Source organism: Haliotis cracherodii, unplaced genomic scaffold (assembly GCF_022045235.1).
Source record: "Haliotis cracherodii isolate W230 unplaced genomic scaffold, xgHalCrac1.p SCAF_5, whole genome shotgun sequence".
In the NCBI taxonomy this organism is placed as follows: domain Eukaryota; kingdom Metazoa; phylum Mollusca; class Gastropoda; order Lepetellida; family Haliotidae; genus Haliotis; species Haliotis cracherodii.
In genome coordinates, this window is record NW_027266308.1 from 14,844,777 (window position 1) to 14,868,381 (window position 23,605).

General features: G+C 39.8%; 1 protein-coding gene across 1 annotated transcript; it reads right to left on the reverse strand.

Moving 5' to 3' along the window:
- Positions 1-10,227: 10,227 nt before the first annotated feature.
- LOC139442510 (BRISC and BRCA1-A complex member 2-like) lies at positions 10,228-23,345 on the reverse strand. The gene is made up of 11 exons (XM_071223324.1): positions 23,195-23,345; positions 22,442-22,518; positions 19,960-20,057; positions 18,088-18,279; positions 15,758-15,835; positions 15,229-15,329; positions 14,571-14,670; positions 14,014-14,084; positions 12,745-12,827; positions 11,484-11,634; positions 10,228-11,193 (listed from the first exon to the last, which is right to left on the reverse strand). The coding sequence occupies exons 1-11, from the start codon at positions 23,338-23,340 to the stop codon at positions 11,130-11,132; spliced, it is 1,161 nt and encodes a 386-aa protein (XP_071079425.1). The 5' UTR covers positions 23,341-23,345; the 3' UTR covers positions 10,228-11,129.
- Positions 23,346-23,605: the final 260 nt, after the last annotated feature.

The following is a 23,605-nucleotide window of genomic DNA, read 5'->3' on the forward strand; positions in this document are numbered from 1 at the left end:
ACCATCCCGTCATCAACTTCAGCACAACGTCGGACTCTCCAACTACTTTCAACCTCCACCACTAAAGTCTCCATCTCCGAACCTACCAGAATCCAACAAAGCCCCACCCCTATTCTTCTTCAAATAAGTAAAAGCGACAATATCCTTACCACATTCAAAAAATTCTCTGCTAAAAGCAGAGTCGATTGTACGATTCCGACTATGGCATGATCATGTGTTTATAAAGCACTCCAGAATAGTGATGATACCAGGTGTTCGCAAAAAGGTGAGCGTATCCTGTACCACCTGTGGCACCCGTCACAAACACATGTAGAGGCAAGTTAATTGTTCACCTAAAACAAGGGAACATACCCCATGCAGCCACCATACCCGCCGCCATTGCTGGCGCCAGTCGAGCCCCGACGTTCATTCAGTTTGGACCACACTCAATGAATATTCATTCTTCAATGAACTCACACAAAGTGAAAGTCCATTCTTAAATAATGAGAATAAGAACTGGAACCTCCCTCAACACATTACTATCTGACATATTATCTACCCTCGCCAACTCTAAAACTCTTAAACTTAGCAAGAGGATCAAAAAATTAATGTAAAATAGCATCTAATTTCAAAATTTATATTCCAAATTGTAAATCTATTTGGACATAAATCCCTTCACACTAAAAGTATTACTAAATGGCACATTTCTTTCTTACTCGACCCATTTAGACAAAATAAGTTTAAGAATTCACAGAGCCATTGCAGATCTAAACTCTGCAACTAAACACCACAGTGATCAATGTACAAACTACAAAACAACCGATGACCTTGACAACTGATCTTTATATCACAACCAGTAAGTTCTGTTCGAGCTCTATACATCAAAATATAAAAACAATCTAGCTTTACTCTTCAGGCCATTTAATGCATCGACAGTATTCTCGGCAATTTCAAATTAATAAAGTTTTATTTATATTAAACCAACAGTTTGCAGGTTTCACAAAGAAAACAGCATGTGATGATGTTACTACACCTTTCATAACGGAGCTGGACAAGATATAGTTGCAATGAAAATTTAAAACGGTCATTTCGCAGCAATTACTCTGTATGTGTGCACATGTTGTTGGCCAATGTGTGGAAGCGTTGGACAAATTTCTCCTTGTGAAAATGTATTGAAAGAAATAATTCGGTGTGTGTATAGTGTGCACGCGCGGGTTCGAATCCCGACATGGGTACAATGTGTGAAGCCCATTTCTGGTGTCCCCCGCCGTGATATTGCTGAAATATTGCTAATATTGACGTAAAAATCATACTCATTCATTCATTCATTATCTAAAAGAAAATGTATTAACACTGTATAATTGTGTTGAGGAAGCCGTTATGACGTCAACGAAACTGTTTTCACTTGTTTACATCACCGGTGTTGTTTGGAGAAATGATTTTAAAACGTTCGCTCACCTGATGAAAATCCGGGTTTTGTACCCAAATTGGGTGAAATGCAATATAATTTTCATTGTGTAATTGGTCAAGTTGAAAATACCAACGACCTAGGTGTAAGACCATAAACAGAATTTAGAATCAATATGTTTTATGTACATGCTGTATTATTACATTAAATAATATGCTTCATTCATTGACGACATGGGACAATCTCCCCTACCGCCCTTCACACGCACGCACGCGCCCGCACACACACACACACACACACACACACACACACACAAAGAAACGCTCTTAGTTATGTATCGAATATAACATCACATCATCTGCGAATCGTTACAGCCACAGTGATTATTCGTTTACATAATTATATGTTCACCAACAGATTGTTTAATTACATATTGCTGCACTTACCATGTCGTATTGTTCAACGTCCTCGCCAGAGTGCAAACATCAAGCTGAAACATGTTTCTTCGTGAAAAGTCTTCATAATGCACATGACATACCGAAGTTTTAAACGCAGCGTTCAAAGTAACGCGTGAATAATATACACATGAGAAATAGGGGTCTAAGCCCATTCTAATCTCGTTTTTAAGTGAATTCTAAACAGCTTAATTGTCGAAATTAATTTAACATGCACCGGTGCATTTGATAAAGTAAGCGTCGTCTGCTTCGATCAATGGAGTCTGGGTTGCGCGCAGGAAAAATTCGTGCAACGGAAGTCTTTCCCGATTGGCTAAACTCGGAACCATTACATCACGTGACTATTCTGGTGAACACCTGCATGAAATATACAACACTTCTAACCTGATTTGACATTTGTTTATACAGAAAATCTTAACTGGCAAAGCCATTGGCGATGGGGTTTGTCTAGCGAGGTTAAAGAGTTGACTCGTCACACCAATTCACCACATGGGTATACCATAAAGAGCCCTCTCCGAAATATGGCTTGGATTTTGTTTCAAATTTCGCAAATGATTTTGTTATAATAAATGGTAATTTTTAACGGTATTCATCATAATAGGATGGAAATGTAATACAGTAGATGGTCGATCTAGAGTTGACAAGCGCCTTAACATTTTAATCATAATGATCATTATATTAAAAAAATGATCAAAGAATTATGAACAATATGTATAAAGTACCACACGAGCAAAAACGTATTAGGGTCAAAGGAGGGTATACCGAGTTTGTTTTTATTAATTTTTGAAAGCACTGTTGTTAAGTTTGATTATGTCTATTTAACCATCACTCATTGCTGCAACAGTTTGTGAAAAGTAATTTTGTGTAAAGATATATTGGTTCGATGAAGATTAGGGTAGGAAATGAACTTGCAACCACATGACCCCTGACATGTTTGAAATGTTATTAATTCATGCCGAAAAGAGCAAATTCACTGATTTTCAAGATAAGATGTCAAAGATACCTATCAACGAAATTCATATAGTCGCTCCCTTAGAATGTATATAATTGTGAGCCAATTTTAAAGAGACCAAATTGCTGGGTTCAGCACTATATTCCAGTTCGGTTTCAAGTATCCAATGGTTCAGATGATAATGATTGGAGGGGGAAGGAGGAGGGGTGGGGTAGCCTTGTGGAGGTTTAAGCGTTTGGTCGACACGCAGAATGCCCGGGTTCGATTCCCGACATGGGTACAACCTGTGAATTGCCGTAAAAGGCGGCTATGCTTGTCGTAAGAGGCGACTAACGGGATCGGGTGGTCAGGCTCGCTGACTTGGTTGATGCATGTCATCGTATCCAAATTGGTTGGACCCGTGAAGATCCGGGGTAGAATAGGTCTTCAGCAACCCATGCTTGCCGTAAAAGGCGACTATGCTTGCCGTAAGAGGGGACTAACGGGATCGAGTGGTTAGGCTCGCTGACTTGGTTGACGCATGTCATCGATCCCTATTGCGTGGATCGATGCTCATGATGTCAATCATTTGATTGTCTGGTCCAGACTGGATTTCTTACATACCGCGGTCATATAGCTTGAATATTGATGAGTGCGGAGTTATATAAAAGACAAACAAACAAATCCTAGGCGCCACAATTGGCTGTGCAGAGTTGCGTCCATTGGGCACGCCAGAAACCTATGATCGTGAGTTCAAAACTCGGTTCGCCCCGATTATGTTTGTTGGTTTGTCAGCTCCATACTCGTGGGTTTCAACAAAGTTGTAAACGTTTGAGTCCTGCAACGCTGGCGTACCAAAGGGACGCTACTTTGCTCAGTGAATTGCGGCGTCTTAGACGACTGGGCTACCCGTGATATATGATGAGAATGATATACAATATATAGGAGCAGATGGGAACATAATTTAGTTTAACTATAAAGGTGTAACAAGATATTCTGGAAAACCTGTCAAAAATATACGAGGTGGTGATATATGTCTCCTCGATCTCCAGAGCTACATTTCGGTATACATGTGCCCTGACATGCGATCCCTGGAGATGTTGAGGATGTGATGTGTGTAAATAATATTGAAACTTTTCTCTTAAAAATAGCAAACTTGGTCACTTCTGGACACAGTGGTAATAATAAAGTAAATCTTACTTTAAAAAAGCAAGAAATAAAGTAAATCAAATTATTCTCTAATTGATACTTCTTAAAAATGTTATGCCACTTCTTGATGGGTATATAGTGTATTAATTCGTAAAGATCGAACACTCTTAGGATGTTTGTGTTATGCTTTTTGCGAGAGTTAATAAAAGTAAGATATATGTCGTGTGCATGTTTATACATTACAGTGAAAAAATCTGATATTCAGGAGTAAAATACATAGGAGTATACGTACATTCATGACATGGTAAGATAGGGGATGATTTGCACAATGTGTATGTCGGCAAGCCTCGAAGTGTTTCCACTTTTATCAACTCGTGTTGATATATTTGCTATCAAAAGATCCTGGGGTGAGATTCTCTATATCCCAAATATAACATTTGTTATATTTTTCTTGTGCTTTTTCATCATGAAAAGTATTTACCTAGTAGTTTCAGAGGCAAAACAATACAAATATCACAAGTATCTACTATATTTTATTCATGAAAATGGTTCATATTTTTCATAATTACAGAGAATCCTATTTCTATAATAGACACACCATGTCCCTTGTGATATGACGTCATTGGTGCCAATTGATAAAGAAATGACGTCATAAGACTTTATTAGACTCGTTTAACGTGGTGTAGGTACGTACAGGTGTGTGGTTCTACCTTCTCAGATGCGCAGCCTATTGTTTTGTTCGGTGCCGTGCTGTTCAAAACACAACGCTAAGCACAATTACTCTAAATTATGTCTTTTCCAAAATTGCGACTGAGAAGACAACAATGCATGGATACTGTACTGTAAGTTTCGCGATGATGGTTGGATGGGTTCGTTATATGAATTGCACTTATTCGTTCATGTGTGTTGCGCATACTGACTCTTGTCGAGTTGCTGTCGTGTTCCGCGAGAGGTTATACCTGCTGGTTCTGAAACTGGCCGGAAGCGGATGGTTTACGATCCTTATATGGAAACGGGCTAAAGGGACAACACTCTCATCAAGACAAATCATCAAACAAATGCCGTAAAGTTGAAGTAGTTCAGGTAAGTTTGCTGTTTAGTTATTAAACAGATACAATCTAACCATAGTAGTATTTAAGAAATGTGGTTTAGCAAGAGTGCGGTGATATTTGTTCATAGTTTCACTTGATAATCGTTCGCTCGTCACGCCGAAGACACGGGTTCGATTCCCTACATGGGTACAATGTGTGAAGCCCATTTCAGGTGTCCCCCGCCGTGATATTGCTGGAATATTGCTACAAGCGGCGTAAAACCATACTCACTTGATAATTATGAATATCCGCGATGTTGTCTCGTTCACATGTTCACTTCCTGCATGGTTATGTCGCTACTCCGTCATCAGCTCATCATTGCAGCATGCAGCTAATTCATGCTGGTGGAGTAAGTTGTGTTACGTAATTTCCATGTGTTTTTAGTTTTACAGCCATTCATGCCTGGAATTGAAACAAATAATCTCATTTCGGTAATTAATAAACTTCATAATAACACAGTAAAACAAATCATATAAACTCTTTAATATTCTGGGTGTACGTGGGGACGGGGTGGAGGTCGTCATCTTTAAATGATCATGTATAATCATTATGATTCAGACTGTTGAAGTAAAAAGCCACAAAAATACATAATTGTAACATGTTGTTTTGGTTTTTATTTAGGCCTCATACTTTTTATCTAAAAAGATATCAGATTTTGCTGGTTTGTAGCTGACAAAATATCCAGTCTCTTACAAAATCATGGGCCTTATATTTCATGTTTGATGCAATTTACATACATGTACAATTTTTACAGTACATTGATACATGAAATGAATCAAGTTACCATTTTTTTTATTTTGCGATAGTGAGATATAGGTGACAAAAGTGTTATGTTTCTATGTTGTATTTTTCAAATATGTAGTTTTGAGCCAAGTCATACCATACACTGATGCTCAGAAAGTACAGGTCCCCAGAAGAGCCTCAGTCAATCATGGTTTACAGTCGCTGTCCAGAACCATGAACCATCTATATGAAAGTATAGCCTTGTGGTTAAAGCGTTCGCTCGTCACGCCGAAGACCCGGGTTCGAATCCCGACATGGGTACAATGTGTGAAGCCCATTTCTGGTGTCCCCCGCCGTGATATAGCTGGAATATTGCTAAAAGCGGCGTAAAACCAAACTCACTCACTCACTCACTCTATATGAAAGTATAGATCTGATACTGTTTGTACACAGTTAACTGATGACATTTGTATTTAGGCACCCAGTTAGGCCGAAGGTAAGCATGACATGCCTTGCACAGCTGATGACTACCACCTACTTTTACAATCACTTCGTCAGTGTACATTTTATTTTGACAAATTTATCTTATAAATTGTTTTATTTTCAGGTCCCTTAATGATAATATGGAAGAAAATAAAAGCGACAAAACCCTTTCCATATTCATAAGAAATCTCTGGCAAAAAACAGAGTCGATTGTATGATTCTGACTTAATCATGAGCATGTGTTAATGAATCGCTATCAAATAGTGATGATACCAAGGTTAGAGTATCCTGCCCCACCGGTGTCAGAAGAAATTCCTGGTGTTGAGATCCATTTTCATTGTGTGCAAATTGTGTTTATTCTCATGCAGAGCTACAAGTCATAAAATATTAGTGTGTCTTATGAGGTACAGTGCTTCCGACAACAAGAGTGCGCCTCCGTGGTCTAGTGGTAGAGCGTCCGCCGGAGAACGGAAGGTCCGGGGTTCGATCCCCGGCCGCGTCATACCAAAATACGTTTAAAGATGGTACTTGTTGTTACCCTATCTGGCGCTCGGCATCAAGGGGCTAAAACAAGGACTGGTCGGCTCGGAGTCAGTATACTGTGTCTGAGTGGGGTATTCGTGTTAAACTGCGACATGGTATCTCAGTGTGCTAGCACTATAAATTGGCATCATTCCAGACTAGTACAAGCAGCCACACAAACACACACGTGTACATGCACGTCGCTATATAAGTGCAATAATCTTGGACGCAACGTTAAACCCAATTTCACCTCACCTAAGACAACAAGAGAACTGTGCTTTTGAAACAGTCAACCAGTGCACTAACAAGTTGCCACTAAGCATTTAGCCAGTGCTTGTGCTAGTTTCTTCAGTCAGTGATTTTTGCGTGTACACTTCCCCTTAAGTGAATCGTGCCTCAGCCATCGATACTTGTCTACAATTCAGAACTACAAATATAAAACCTGGATCCAGAAATGATATACCATCTCGTGTGGCTGCCATGTCACTTCAAAGGCTCTCCTGTCATGCAATGTGATCTTGGATCAGCATGTAAATGGTAACAAGTGTCATTTCCACATTTCTTCATTTCTACCTCACATCACTGCATAAATCTGAATAAAACCGATCACAACCCCACAGCGAGTCATGTTCACACTTGGTGACTATAGCAGCAGCAACACGTACATGTAGTATCAGCCAACTCAACCAGCCTGAACAACCGAGTTTCACTGGAATACGGAGCCCTATTCTTCCCCGAAATCCCTACTGGGCTCAAGCCAGTATTAACATTCCATTTATCATACACTTGCTCTAAATCCGTCATATTTACGCTAACCTAATATGTATATTACTCGATGATCACGTCAACACGTGACGTCATCCAATGTGAAGACGCCTGGCAGTCTAAAGTAACGTCATTGCCTCTGCAAGGATAGCTCAAATACAAGTATATACACTAATATACAAAACGAGATGACATATTTGAATGCGACAATAACAATAAGTGAAGTCGTGCGTGATGTCACTTGTTGTTATTGTCGTATTCAAATATGTCATCTCGCTTTTGTATAAGTGAAGTCGTGCGTGATGTGACCCGTGAAGATTCCGGGGTAGAATAAGCCTTCAGAAACCCATACTTGCCGTAAAAGGCGACTATGCTTGTCGGGTGGTCAGGCTCGCTGACTTGGTTGATACGTCATCGATCCCAATTGCGTGGATCGATGCTCATGATGTCAATCACTGGATTATCTGGTCCAGACTCGATTATTTTACAGACCGCCGTCATATATAGATGGAATATTGCTGAGTGCGGCGTTAAACAACAAACCAGCCAACCAACCAAATCGTGCGTGATTTTACTGCGGAATTTATCCTCGGGATATCACGGTTGACGTGAAGATAATGAGAGATTGCGTTGGGTGTATAGTCATGGCTATGTCATGTGTAAATAAGAATTGACTGTGTACTATTTTCGGTATATTGGGGTATGAATCGAAAAACCGATGTGCAAACTGTATGAATCCTCGTAGCCTGCCTGCACGTTTGCTGTTTTATTCCTTCTCGGCCTTCGGTCTCAGGAGTTGTTTGGACAATGAATATGCATGAATTTCGCTGTCCTTTGCATGACGATACACGTGAGCAGAAAGGGAATTCCTTCGACTGTAATACTGGAATTCCCCGACATTCCGTAGTAATAAAAGTAGTCCGATGGGCGTGGCTTAATCTTTTTCATTCATTGGGAAATGAATGCAATAACAAGTCACAATACTGATTGCCGATGTTGATTCTCCCTTTTCACCTATTTGTTCTCAACAATAGTGACACCTGAAATTGTTGAACAGACTCGAATCCGCATTTCAATATGGCCTCCTAGTAGCGATATTGAAAACCCAGTAAACACTGGACCAAAGAAGCTGAATTAGTTCGAGATGTTCGCTATAATTTAACTTTTGATCTCAAATTGATTTTTACGGTTTAAACTATAATTCATTCAAAATGCATTATTCCTATGTAAACATCATATCATAAGAAACACTGGACCAACGAAGCTGAAACTTCCTATGCATGTTCCCACCAGTCATGGCACCAGAATTTAATCAAGAGATTCGCGATATTTTAACTTTTCACCTTGATTTGACCTTTGCGTATTTGACCATGTTCTTCGATCAAGATTCTTTGAAATAACCAGACGGAGCAAGCTCAATGTCGGCATGTATGTTTCTATTGAAAATATGGTAACGTATCTTCCTGACTAGACTTTGATAAATAGACTAAAAGACGCTCTTGCCTGGGGAAGATGATTGTTACAAAGCGATTTCCAAATTGACACACAATGGTTAACAAAGGAATCGATAGGTACAGAACTACATGCTAAATCTGTAAATGACCACAATCAAAGAATGATCACTAAATACACAGATATGGGATTACAATAAAAAAAGACAATACAATGGGCCAAATAAATGGCAGCAGCAAAAAGCGGCAGGCCCAATAATTTACCTAAGTGCATTTACGAATATCCTGAAATGTGTATGTGCATTTACGAATATCCTGAAATGTGTATGTCCAATGTCTTGAAAAAGGCTCTTCTCCGTTCTTAAATCCAGAATGTTTAGTGCTGGAGTGAGTGAGTATGGTTTTACTCTGCTTTTAGCAATATTCCAGCAATATCACGGCGGGGGATAGCAGAAATAGCCTTCACACATTGTACCCATGTCGGGAATCAAACGCGAGTCTTCCACGTCTTCTTTTATTTGTTTGTCTTGTATATTTGTTTTATAACACCGCACTCAGCAATATTGCAGCTTTTTGACAGCAGTGTGTAAATAATCGAGTCTGGACCAGACAATCCAGTAGTTAATATCATGAGCATCGACCCACACAATTGGGATCAATGACACACATCAAACAAGTCAGCGAGCCTGATCAGCCTTATAACCCGATCCCTGAGTTGCGTCTTACAACAAGCATAGTCGCCTGTTATGGCAAGCATTGGTTGCTGAAGGTCTATTCTACCCCGGATCTTCACGGTCTGGGATTGACCACCAGGCTACACGACTGCCTGTTTAGATGTTGGAAGCTGGCTTGACCATTCATTGATAACTGATTTTCAGTGGTCCAATTTTATATAATTTTCACCACTACTTTGTCTTTTACCCACAATGGAATTTGTTTCGGCAGATCGTTGAGAATGATTATTCTCTGACGATGATGTTTTATATTTGCTCAGACCTTAATTGATATGTTTCATCATTGCTGTAAAACATCACTTTCAAATTCAACAGAAAATGAAACAAATGCTGTTTTTGATTGAAAGTATGCCTCTTTCAAATCCCTTGTGAGACACTTTTCTCTGTAGTTAAAAAAGTTCCCAAAGAGGTGACAAAATGGATCGGCTGTTCAGGCTCTGGACTTTTCAGGGCATATCAAACTATCTCCTCACAAAAAATTCATTCATTCATTTCAACAGGACAAAATGCACTTAATACTGAGTCTTCACTTTTTATTAAGGTCCATACAATACATACTTGACATAAAAAGTAAATTTTTCATCGACACATGACTTCATTGGAGTCCAGAGTGACAGTATATCTGTGTCAAACATCATCTATATTTTCAAATAACAGTTTTTAGCTGTGGTAGTCAGTTCTGTACACCTAATGATTCAGAAAGCCTCACCTACAACCACTTTGTGGGACTTGGTACAGGGGAATCATTTATTGTAATAGATCATTCTGGAACAAATGGTTGGGATTGTCTGACCAATGTTACTTGGTGTGTGACCACGGTTTTAAGCAAGTGTAGCAATATGACAGGGCACATCAGAAATGGGCTTCACACATTGAATCCATGGCCTATGGCGTGAAGAGCAAATGCTTTAACCAATAGGCTACCCCATGGCCCCTGATGTTACTTAGAGTTTTACTGGCACGAACAGACCTTCTGTCACAGCAAGGAGTCCTTCCTGGTGTTTTTGTTATTAGGTAGAACTAAAATACAAAAGTACAAAAAATTCACAACTGATCCAAATTTGATCATTTGCGAACAAGTGTATCTGATAGCTCATATGATATACGTATATCTCATTCACGGACTGCAATGAGTGAGAACTTGTTACAAGAAAGAGAGACATTCTCTCAGGGGTTGCTGTTGACACTGCAAGAATCATTTTGTTCATCAGTGGATAAGTGAATAACTGAATATGTCAACATCCAGTTGACACATCTCTTTCCCACACGCCCCCACACACCCTCACACCCATACAACCAGGCACTTCAACTCAGCTCAAGCAGCCAGTGATACATAAGATAGAATCTTCCAGTCTTGTGTGTTGGAGCCACGGAGGGTAGACTACTTTGGGATGTCACAGGGCCCAGTTCCTCTGGTTTTTTTTAAATTATGGCAATCTCAGAACTGTCCATTTTGCACTGATGTTCTCTGGAAGATTCCAACTGTGTCAAGAACAAAAGATCTGAAAAAAACCAATGCTCAGGTATACATTTAGGCTCGTCTTGGTCCACAACATGCTTGTATAGATATTAACAAATGCTAGTTTTCATTCATGTGAAAATATCTGAAAACTTTCACAGCATTTTCTAAAATATTTTCCAGATCCAGGGTCTTCAGCATATAATGTCCTTTAAATTGCAAAAATAATCTCAAAGTCTTTTCATTTAACTTTTTTTCTGCCTCAGTAAAGCAAGAAAGTAGAAAGTCGAAGCTAGGATAGCTCAGCTGAACTCGTGACTACCAGCACCTCACCTTGCCCGCTCAGCCATCTCCGTCCCGCTCCAGCGGGGGCTGTAAGGGTAGTCGTTATAGGACTCCGTGTACGGCTTGCCCTTGTGTTCATGGTATATAGACTGAAATGTGAACACTGGCTGCTCTTTGGGGAAGAAAAGTGGCATCTCGACTGAAATACACACAAGCAACTTGTTACCATGCTGCACATGGATATTCTCATATCTTCCTTGTTTCATACATAATACGTACCGTATCCAACGTAATAAGTGCCAAGGCCGCTCTCAAAAATGGAAAAAGTTGAAAGATCATTAATGTTGCGGTTCATGCTGACAGCCTCATATGATACAAAAGAAAAGTCTGTGTGTATTATACACGACAGATATATTTTCCAGAATATAAATGCCTGTACTTAATGGTGCATTTAACACATGAGTGCGTATTATGTACGAATAAATAACTCTTGTGTCCACTGATCAATCGGAAGGGGTGCTTACTGGGATTGTTTACTAGCCAACATATTAGCAAATATCGCTGTAGGTGCTTTTTAGAGTGGGGAGCTTATTACGTCAAATAGGGTATATACAATTAGATCATTGCCATGGTAGATCATGACTTTATCAATGGAATGTTGCAGAAATTAGATAATAACTAAGAGAAATACCACTTGCTACATAATAATCACTAAAAGTTTGATATTTTTCTGAATGAATTTTTGCAATATGTGGTAAACAATTTTTTTTAATCAAATCTTGAGTATGAAACCTTCATGCCAAATAGTTGAGTTGACAATTGTGTCTATGCTGTGTGTCTACTTTTAACATGATGGTTATAACAAGGACTCCTTGAATTAAGGGCTTCATTTCAAATGCTGCTATGAGTGAGTGACTGAGTATTGTTTTACGCAGCTTAAAGCAATATGCCAGCAATGTCAGGGTGGGGGGACACCAGAAATGGGCTTCACACATTGTACCCATGTTGGGAATCGAACCAGGATCTTTGGTGTGACGAGCGAACACTTTAACCACTAGGCTACCCGACCGCCCAAATGCGGCTATGCAACAGAATGCACAGGGAGTCCTTCATACACTTCGTGAGAGAGGGCTCCTGGCATCCTTCAGACTTACTTCTACAGATTGTGAATCTTGGGACCCCTCATTCTTCAATACTTAACATCATGGTTGATTTTCATGCTGAAATTCCAATACTGCTTATACAGACAACGGATATCTCTTAATACTAATGTACTACTACATATTCCTGAACAAGTACTACTACTTACTAATGATGACAAAGAAGAAATCATTCCACTCAAACAGGTACGACATCTTATTAAAGTTCTCCATGTCATATTCAAGAACCGATCTGAAACACACGAACAAGGAGAAAAGGCTTAGGTCAGGGACAATTATCTAATTTGCCATTACAATTGAACTTCAGCCCAAATTAGCGCTGGGACGAGTCCAAATTTACTACCCGGGTACCTGCTGTAGGTATCAAGAGATAGGTACAAAATGTCCAAATAGGAATAGTTTGACCATAGCCCTGGGAAAATATATTAAGATACACATAGAAAACGATCTGGTCAAGAATACACTGAAGTTTACTGAAGTTTTATCTTTATTCCAACATATATAAGTCAGAAGGAATGGGTGCCTAGTCAGAAAGAAATGCAAACATTTGTGACTTGTAGTGTTACCATGGAGTTTCAGACAATTTTTGTCATTAAACAATATATCACATGTCTAACCAGCTGGCCCAGGTAGTCCTATGGGTACCCACATCCTACTCAGTACCCACATGACCCGAGTACCCGAGTTACCCGTCCCAGCCCTAGACCAAATCAACATATATTTCATATTTTCAAATACAAGCATGGTCCAATAGGAGTATAACTAAATAACACACATAAGGCATGTTGCAGTGTGTAGGTATTACTGTAGAGTACTTGTAAAACGAAATGCTGTCAATGTACACGTATCTACTTTCTAAATATATCATATATTATTCTACAAACCAACAGCTAATGACTGCACTTGTTACACATCTCACAAATAGAATCGGTGAAGTGGGAACTTGTTATAGTGAACTTGACTGGCTAACCAAGCAACCTTTTTGCATTGTAAGTTTCCATAAACAAAAAAGAATTAGGCCACGCCCACTAACAAACTGCCATTTCCTGATTAGCAGAAAACAGAATGGGTGGGGCTTGTGTTGCATTATTGCACTGAATAATGTGACTGATTTCGAACTGTTGTCTACAGTCTACAGTTTAATTCAAAAAGCTATCTGTGAAGCTATAATTGTTGACGTATTTACTTATAAGAATTGACTTCAATATGTCCTTGTTTATGGAGTATAAAATAAATAACCTAAACAAACTCTTTGCTAAATCTGCTGTGCTTCAGTGTGCACACTGTTTATGCTTATACCTCCATCATCTCAAAACTATTGAAGTCAGCTAGAAGTGTTTTCCCTGTGCTGTTGTTTATTTTTGTATGGTCGTCCCTGTAAGAACTGTACAAGAGACTTCGACCACATTCAGTCTTACCTGCCATAGAGACTTAAGAATGAAGCCAGGTATTCCTTCTTCTTGTCATGACCTTGTATTACAATATCCACCTGTAAACCATCCAATGAGGAAGAATTACACCCAAATTCAAACCCCTGATTAAACAATCAAGTTTGAGTATTTTCTAAAGTGGTGAGGTGTGGAGAATGTTCTGCACTGAAATAGCTCTCTCTCTGTGTGTGTGTGTGTGTGTGTGTGTGTGTGTGTGTGTGTGTGTGTGTGTGTGTCCTAAATCATGCAAAACTATTTCCATTTGCGTACTTATTCTATGTTTACATTGGTTGTAGGGCTCCACGTGCTGTCATCGAAGCCCTGCGGTGAGCTAGCTATATGGTCACTTTGATGTGTAAATATGTATTGTCAATGCTACTCACTGAAGCAGTTGTAGTAGGATATTTATATAATAATGCAAAACAATAAGTAAATTTATTGGTCTTCCATGTTCCTGATTTTTAGTCAGTGGATCCAGTGCCTCATGAGGAGACCTTTGTATTGTTGATGTACATTAAGCTTAAGGATACCTGTACATTGCTCACCTTATTTTTCAATAGCTGACATACTTTATGCACATAGTCCCCTAAAGGCGTTCCTGCCACAAAATTGGGTATTCGAAGGCTGGAGGATCCACCAAGGGCACTGCAATCATGTCAAAAGAGTAGGAATAAGAGTGAGTGAGTTGGGTTTAACACCGCTTTTAACTGTATTCCAGTTATATCACAGCGGGGCGAACCAGGATTCGAACCCACAATCATAGGTTTCTGGCGTGTCCAAGGGACGCAACTCAGCACAGTGAATGGAGGCGCCTTAGACGACTGGGTCACCTGTGCCCTTACTAGGAATAACAAGTAACAGATTACTGATTTAGCAGAAGCTTCACCAATGCTAGTACTACTACCAGCTTTAAACTGATAGCGGAACGAGGGCCCCTCGTGCAGTGGGTTTATTCGTTAAAGATTTCAGGAGTTTATTTCCTTTAGGTAACCATGGTAACCATTATTTGTGATTAACCATGACTGTGTGTAGTAAGTACTTGTAGTTCAGTGTCGCTGGTGGGTCTTATATACAAGACAGTAACGGACACTACTAAATTTTGCCATTCAGTTTCATTTGCACTGTCTACTGTTTGCCGTTCACCATACTCTCAAATATTTTACACATTTCCTAATACAGTTAATATACTTATAGGACACCTACTGTTCTACTTTGGGTGACAAAAAAAGTTGAGGTGTGACTCGTGAACTCTCTGGAGATGGAAGACTTAACAACAACATTGCTGAATCTTCTCCCGGATTGTCCTGAAAAAACAAACATACCTATAGATAAACTAATATATACAAATAAATATAAATATACTCAAATGTACATACATTTCAAATAATTGATATAATGAGCAACGGTCCATGCTGTTGTGTTACGACGGCATGCAATCAACCAAGTCACCGAGTGTGACCTTCCCCTTCAATTCCCGACATGGTTCACTGGGTGAAGCCCATTTCTGGTGTCCCACGCCGTGATATTGCTGGAATATTGCTAAAAGCAGTGTAAAATATAACTCACTCACTCACTCACTCACTGAGAGGGGTGGTCACTGACAAAAGCTATATGCCAAATGACAGAAACTCATATACAAGTATATGGACAAACATTTATTTAAAAAAAAAAAAAATATCAGTGTAAAATTCAAACAAATTATTATCACATTACATATTTATCTGATAGCTACCTTAGTTAGATATGCTGGAATCTTTGAGAAATCTATGGACATCTTCACAAGGAACTTCACACACCCCATCTTGCCATGCTAGAAAGGTAAAAAAACAGTGAATTAATTTGGTAACTACAAATCCATAATACAAGAGCTTCCATTAAGTCATCCGACTGACACTGATCGGGATAGACTGTTCCATCAAGTCATCTGACTGACACTGATAAGGATAGACTGTTCCATCAAGTCATCCGACTGACACTGATCAGGATAGACTGTTCCATCAAGTCATCCGACTGACACGGATCGGGATAGACTGTTCCATCAAGTCATCCAACTGACACTGATCGGGATAGACTGTTCCATCAAGTCATCCCATTGACACTGATCGGGATAGACAGTTCCATCAAGTCATCCGACTGACACTGATCGGGATAGACTGTTCCATCAAGTCAACCGACTGACACTGATCGGGATAGACTGTTCCATTAAGTCATCCGACTGACACGGATCGGGATAGACTGTTCCATCAAGTCATCCGACTGACACGGATCGGAATAGACTGTTCCATCAAGTCAACCGACTGACACTGATCGGAATAGACTGTTCCATCAAGTCATCCGACTGACACTGATCAGGATAGACTGTTCCATCAAGTCATCCGACTGACACTGATCGGGATAGACTGTTCCATCAAGTCATCCGACTGACACTGATCGGGATAGACTGTTCCATCAAGTCATCCGACTGACACTGATCAGGATAGACTGTTCCATCAAGTCATCTGACTGACACTGATCAGGATAGACTGTTCCATCAAGTCAAACGACTGACACTGATCGGGATAGACTGTTCCATCAAGTCATCAGACTGTCACTGATCGGGATAGACTCTTCCATTAAGTCATCCGACTGACACTGATCGGGATAGACTGTTCCATCAAGTCATCCAACTGACACTGATCGGGATAGACTGTTCCATCAAGTCATCCCATTGACACTGATCGGGATAGACAGTTCCATCAAGTCATCCAACTGACACTGATTGGGATAGACTGTTCCATCAAGTCATCCGACTGACACGGATCGGGATAGACTGTTCCATCAAGTCAACCGACTGACACTGATCGGGATAGACTGTTCCATTAAGTCCTCGACTGACACGGATCGGGATAGACTGTTCCATCAAGTCAACCGACTGACACTGATCGGAATAGACTGTTCCATCAAGTCAACCGACTGACACTGATCGGAATAGACTGTTCCGTCAAGTCATCCGACTGACACTGATTGGGATAGACCGTTCCATCAAGTCAACTGACTGACACTGATCGGGATAGACTGTTCCATCAAGTCATCCGACTGACACTGATCGGGATAGACAGTTCCATCAAGTCATCCGACTGACACTGATCGAGATAGACTGTTCCATTAAGTCATCCGACTGACACGGATGGGGATAGACTGTTCCATCAAGTCATCCGACTGACACTGATCGGGATAGGCTGTTCCATCAAGTCATCTGACTGCCACTGATCAGGATAGACTGTTCCATGAAGTTATCCCATTGACACTGATCGGGATCGGCGGTTCCATCAAGTCATCTGACTGACACTGATCAGGATAGACTGTTCCATTAAGTTATCCCATTGACACTGATGGGGATGGACTGTTCCATCAAGTCATGCGACTGACACTGATCAGGATAGGCTGTTCCATCAAGTCATCCGACTGACACTGATTGGGATAGGCTGTTCCATTAAGTTATCCCATTGACACTGATCGGGATAGGCTGTTCCATCAAGTCATCTGACTGACACTGATCGAGATAGACTGTTCCATTAAGTTATCCCATTGACACTGATCAGGATAGGCTGTTCCATCAAGTCATCTGACTGACACTGATCAGGATAGACTGTTCCATTAAGTTATCCCATTGACACTGATCGGGATAGGCTGTTCCATCAAGTCATCTGACTGACACTGATCAGGATAGACTGTTCCATCAAGTCAACCGACTGACACTGATCGGGATAGACTGTTCCATTAAGTCATCTGACTGACACGGATCGGGATAGACTGTTCCATCAAGTCAACCGACTGACACGGATCGGAATAGACTGTTCCATTGACACTGATGGGGATGGACTGTTAACTCAAAGTCATGATCATAACCTGGATAAGAAGTTCCACAAGCTAACACACCTTGCAACTATGTCATTTTTGTGGCAGAGAATTTTCTGGGACAATTTATTTTTTTCAATAAAATCCCTGGCCTCCTACCCTGCCCTCTCAAATATCAAATAGTCGGTCCCGAACAAACACACCAATTATGTACAAATACTTTACCTCGTTCTTAGAAAACATGATCTCTACATCTGCTGGTGTGATTTCTTCCTGCAGTACGAGCGAGTTGAAGTCAAAGCTGAGTCGTGAGTTCCTCTCTACAAGTGTCTGCTGATGGTGGCGATACTTCTCCAGCAGTTCCGCCACCACCTCCACCAGCGACCGCGAGTCATCATAGTCCCAGTCACGCAAACACTGGCAAAATATCAGGATGCAATACCTTTGAGAGGGGTCTAATACAACCACAAAAAATGTCATAAACATCAAATTTGTATCGTAAAAGATTAAAGTAAAATGTCAATAAAACAACTGCTTAGTGTAAATTGTAAATGTCATATACACAACAAAAAACAGTCAGTGTTTGGTATTTGCAAAACAAGTATTACAGTAATGAAACGAAAGTAGAACCAGTTGTCCCCATGTTTCTCTACAGACAGAGTGACAATGCATAGAGATGATTTCACATTTTACATTCTGTTTCGACATGTTTTGACAAGCTAAACATAATGTGGTAATAGAACAAGCGTATTTTACGCAAATACATATGCATGCATGTGACATTACAAAGGAAGCACCTTCATTTTCCTCCCATGACACCTTCACTGCCTGCCAATATTTCAGCCAAGGAGGCATGGCTGCCAGTTTTCTTCCAAAGCTTTGAAGTTGAGCATAGATTGCTTATGTTTGTCTGTTTGTTAAACACTGGACTCAGCAATAGTCTACAACATTATGGCAGCGTGCAAATAATCGAGTCTGGGCCAGACAATCAGTGATTGATATCATAAGGAACGAACCACTCCATCAGAAAACGATGACACATAATCAATCAAGTCACTGTACCCGACCATCTGTTCCATTCAATCACCTTAATGACACATAGAACTGGCCAATTCAATTTGCTCCTATCACTGATAAACTTGACATGATTGGCTTGAATTGTGCTGATATGTGTAAACGCTCAACCAGCCATCAAAACCAGGTTACACCGCTGCTTTGTTCAGGCTTGACCATGTCAGTGCTGCTATCTAGGAAGTATACCATTACTGGAAAATCATCAGGAACATGCCGAGCACAAGTGGCCAAGTGGTCAGTGTCTTAGCAACTCGCTGTTCAGAGTTGTGTCCCTTAGCCATGCCAAACTCAAGCTCCTTCCCAGCGCGTGACTCCTTCGTTACGCTCCCAGTAGCTTCGCTGCCACCAGTGTGGGCGCGGCCATTACAAGAATCTTGAAATTTGCCCTCTAACCCCAAATGTACTAACGTTCATACTTTTGTTTATCTTTGGGAATGCCATCATAGTTTATTTTGCAAGGGTTTACGACTGACCATGTATCCAGATGAATTTACTTTGTTGTTTGTATAATCAGATTGGTTCGAGATTGCAGACTGTCGGAAAATCAACTAACTTCTCCCTTACATTCTTACTATATCAATTACATGATAGATTTAATGAAATAGAAATTCAAATTGACAAGCAAAGAAAATAATAAGTGTATTCGGTGACACAACAGTTGTCACGTGTTTGTAAACATAATGGTCATTCGGTTGTGAGTTAAACTCCAACCATGGTTGTGATCATCTATCACTGTGGGGAGTTTTGACTGGTGCCAGCGATAGTATAGAGAGCTCCACGAACAGGATATTGCTGTGAGGAGCTTGTGCTAAGCTCTGCTGGCCAAGGGTTTAAACCTCAGATTTGCCCGAAATATGGTCCTTGGTTTGTTGGCATGGTACCCTTTCTAGAGTGTTTCACAAAGTGCCAACATCTGTGAGCTGCATTACTTGGGGCTTCCTCCCATACTAAACTGACATGACAACTGTTCAAAGCTGCATTGGTCATGTTAACATAAACAACGTAGGAATGTTGTAAACATACGTGTAGATCTTCTAAACTTGGACAAAACTCATCATCATCAGGTCCAAATATGAAATCTGGAGGATCCTTCGGGTGGTTGCAGTCAAACAGGACCTCCCCTAAAACAACAACACTGCTCTCACTACACCTGCATGATTACATGTCTCTCACCCATATCACCATCGTTAACTCTACAGGATCAGTCTTAGAAAGTCGGAGAGATCCGTGGGACAGGGTGTCCTGTAACACATTTGATACAGACAATCATCACAACTCACTGCCAACTACAAGACAACACATTGTTGTGAAAGGGAGACAACACAAAGTACTCACATATCAATGGGCTTTTCTTCACGGATTCAAAATACAATTTTGACTGGCTTTCAATACCTTTGTCCAAAGCTCTTTGCTATGCGCTGCGCAAAGCGACAGATATCACAGGATCGAAGAATTGTATTATGCACAGTGAAAAATTACATCATCTCCCTACAGTGAATTCATGTAAATGAACGAGTCATAACAAATTTGGCCTATAAAAATGTGTAATTTTAGATAAATTACTATTAGACATGATGATTGATTATTTAAATTGTATTTTTGGTTCTGATAGGCATTGTTTTTATGCAGATATTAAGATTGCCGTGTGTATTTTCCCATAAATTAAGCCAGAAATAGAAAACAGATGTACGCACATTTGCTACAAATGATTCAGTTCATAAATACCCAAAAATATAACTTTGAAGATTTCTTATGCAGTGATCGGAAGAATAGTATCTGAATCTATAATTTTATCAGAAATAATATATTCCAATATTGCGTCATTTTAGTTGCAGCTTCTACTATATATATTCAAAATAATAATATCCAGAAGCGTAGCACTTTGTTACAACTGATTACTATTGCCAGATGTTTTTGTATGGAACAATTTGACCAGACACTGTTGAGGCATTCAGTGGGTCTTGCAACAGCAAATGAATCAAAACAAAATGCAAATATCATAAATACAACCGACAAAAATTATATGTATAATATATTCGGCTGTTACCTTGTTCGAGGAATGTATCCATCAATATGCACATAAAGAAATAATATCCCATTGGATGAACATTGAGTGATTTCGCATACTCTTTGTAAGGTAATCTGAGTGGTTCTATCACTAATCATATTTATGACTTTATCATCTTGTTCTTTCCACATCTGATAGTTGATAGTATACAATAACCAAGACAAGAGAACATTAGGTTTAATTTACAGCCTCAAATAAATCAAATGACTATTTTTACTATTATAGGACTATTGACATGACATTATTTACATAACATGATTAAATATCAACTTATGAAACACAGAAAGGGGATCTACATCAATCTCAGTCATCTTATCATCCACGCACACAGAAACCCGAACATGCTTTCACTGCGAGTGTAGCGGCCATAAAATTTCTGAGTCCCGTGATGGAATTTGAACCACGGACCTTCTGATCAGAGGTCGGACGCCTTGTCCACATGACCAAGGAGGTTAACCCCGTCAGCAAGCTGACAAAGTAAGGATGTCATCTGTGGGATGACTCCATGCCCTACTACATGAGGATACTTTTTTTATCAAACTATACCATTAGGGGTATTTCTGTTGTCTTTGTCTGTTTGTTTAGGTTAAAGAAATTAATTAACACATGCTCTTTGTGATATCAAAATCTTCAGTATTCAATCAGTATTCAGAAACGAGTTTAGATGTTGCCTCAAAGTTTATTTCCTTTCCTTACAGATGGTAGCCCAGTTTCTTGTCACGCTCAGATGTGTTAGCCACCAAACACACTCACTACAGATAATGAGCCCCAGACAGCCTGTAGAAGCAGTGTTCCCGCTGGCTTTTGAAACTGCCAGTCCTGGTGGACTGGAAACTCTAAAAATTACCAGTCCCCACTAATTTTTGTCAGTCCCAGCTTTCAACAAATAAAAAAAACGTATGAAAATTATTTGGTTTTAATTCTTTCATCATCATGTTTAATACAATGACGTTATCTCTGAAGTAACTTAGTTAGATCTACACTTCATTCACACAAAGTCCAATCTCGAATTTCTCCTTTTTTGAATATTTCGAGACTAAGTCGCTAAAATTAAATATTTAACCTTGAAGCAAGGCAAAATGATATTTCCTTGCACTAAAATTGACAAAGGTAAACCCTGATGGTGACAAACAAGCTAAGTTTGGTCGAAAGATATACTTATATGAGTGTTGCTGATGTTTTGTTCAACAACAAAGATTTATTAGGTACTCTATTTGCAAGTCCACAGGGACTGGCAGTCACATGAATTACCCGTCCAAGCCTAATTTTACCGGTAAAAAAATGGTAATTTAACGGTAAACGGGAATACTGAGAAGAGTGTTGTTTCCCTTTCAGTGTAAACTGTTTGCTTTAATTTCATTTCCCCACCATCTCTTGCAAATGAAAATGTAAAAAAGTTGCTTCAATCATTATAATTAATTCAAACTAGACACTTGCAGGTGATAGACTGGCCAGCATATGGTATGATAAGCTTGAACCTGTCGCAGTTGGGGTACGTGTGAACCGAGGCACAACTGAAAGAAAGAGACTGTCATTATATATGAATTTTTCAACTGTTGTCAGAAAATTATCTTGTTACAATAATGCAAGTCATTTGCTCAAGACAGTTCTTCTAGATAGTAAATAAATTTTTGACAAGTGTGTTTGTTGTGGTTAACGCCACTCTCAGCAATATTCCAGCTATATGACCCCGGTCCGTATAATAATCGAGTCTGAACCAGACAATCCAGTGATTGACAGCATGAACATCGATCAACGCAATTGGGATCGATGACATGTATAAACGAAGTCAGGGAGCCTGACCACCTGATCCTATTAGTCGCCTTTTACGACAAGCATAGTCGCTTTTTACGGCAAGAACGGGTTGCTGAAAACCTATTCTACCCCGGATTCTTCACGGGTCTTTTGGTCACGATATGGCTGAAATATTGCCAATGTGACTAAAACTTAACTCACTCGCTCACTCACGTGTCTTTTGACAGGTGATCGTGTTGATACGGAAATATGTCCAAAGGTTATAGTGAAATAGTTCAGCAAGCATTGTACGTGTTATACAGGGATAAAACTCTGTCTTATGAATATTATGGCAACTGCTGAACTGTCTCAACGAAATTTCAGATTCGTGCGACATGAATATTAAATTTAAAATAAAAATCATGTTTGACGTTGGCTGAAATCTTAACTAGTTACCTTGTCAGTGTGTCAATCACTCGAACTTTGCCGAAACACACACCAACTTTTCCTTCAAGCATCAAAGCTTCTATCATATGCCTGATCCGCGGTGAAATACATGACAGTATTTCCTTCTCAGCCTCCTGAACCATCTTTACTTCCATTTACTGGTCGGGCGCACTTGATTGTCTGAGCGAGGAACTGACTGGGCAACCGTATCCATTGCCTAGAAAAGACGTGAGGAAAGCGGCCTTAAAATCCCTGAGATCACCCAAGCGATAGCACTACGGTCGTTTCAAGTCAGTTAGTTAGAATACGGATGTCCTGGACCTAATGTTGATTTTTGGAAAAGGACCCTGGTCAGTATAAATCAATAAAATATTGATTTCGTCTTACCTACTAATTTATGTTTACAGATACTCAGCAGCA

Excerpts from the sequence above, each read along its gene's own strand:
- LOC139442510 (XM_071223324.1), bottom strand. The coding sequence starts at position 23,340 with ATGGAAGTAAAGATGGTTCAGGAGGCTGAGAAGGAAATACTGTCATGT. Across the intron at positions 15,330-15,757 it reads TTCCAGCATATCTAACTAAG|GACAATCCGGGAGAAGATTC; the intron begins GTAGCTATCAGA and ends TTGTTTTTTCAG. Across the intron at positions 14,671-15,228 it reads TTGTCACCCAAAGTAGAACA|TGCCCTTGGTGGATCCTCCA; the intron begins GTAGGTGTCCTA and ends ACATGATTGCAG.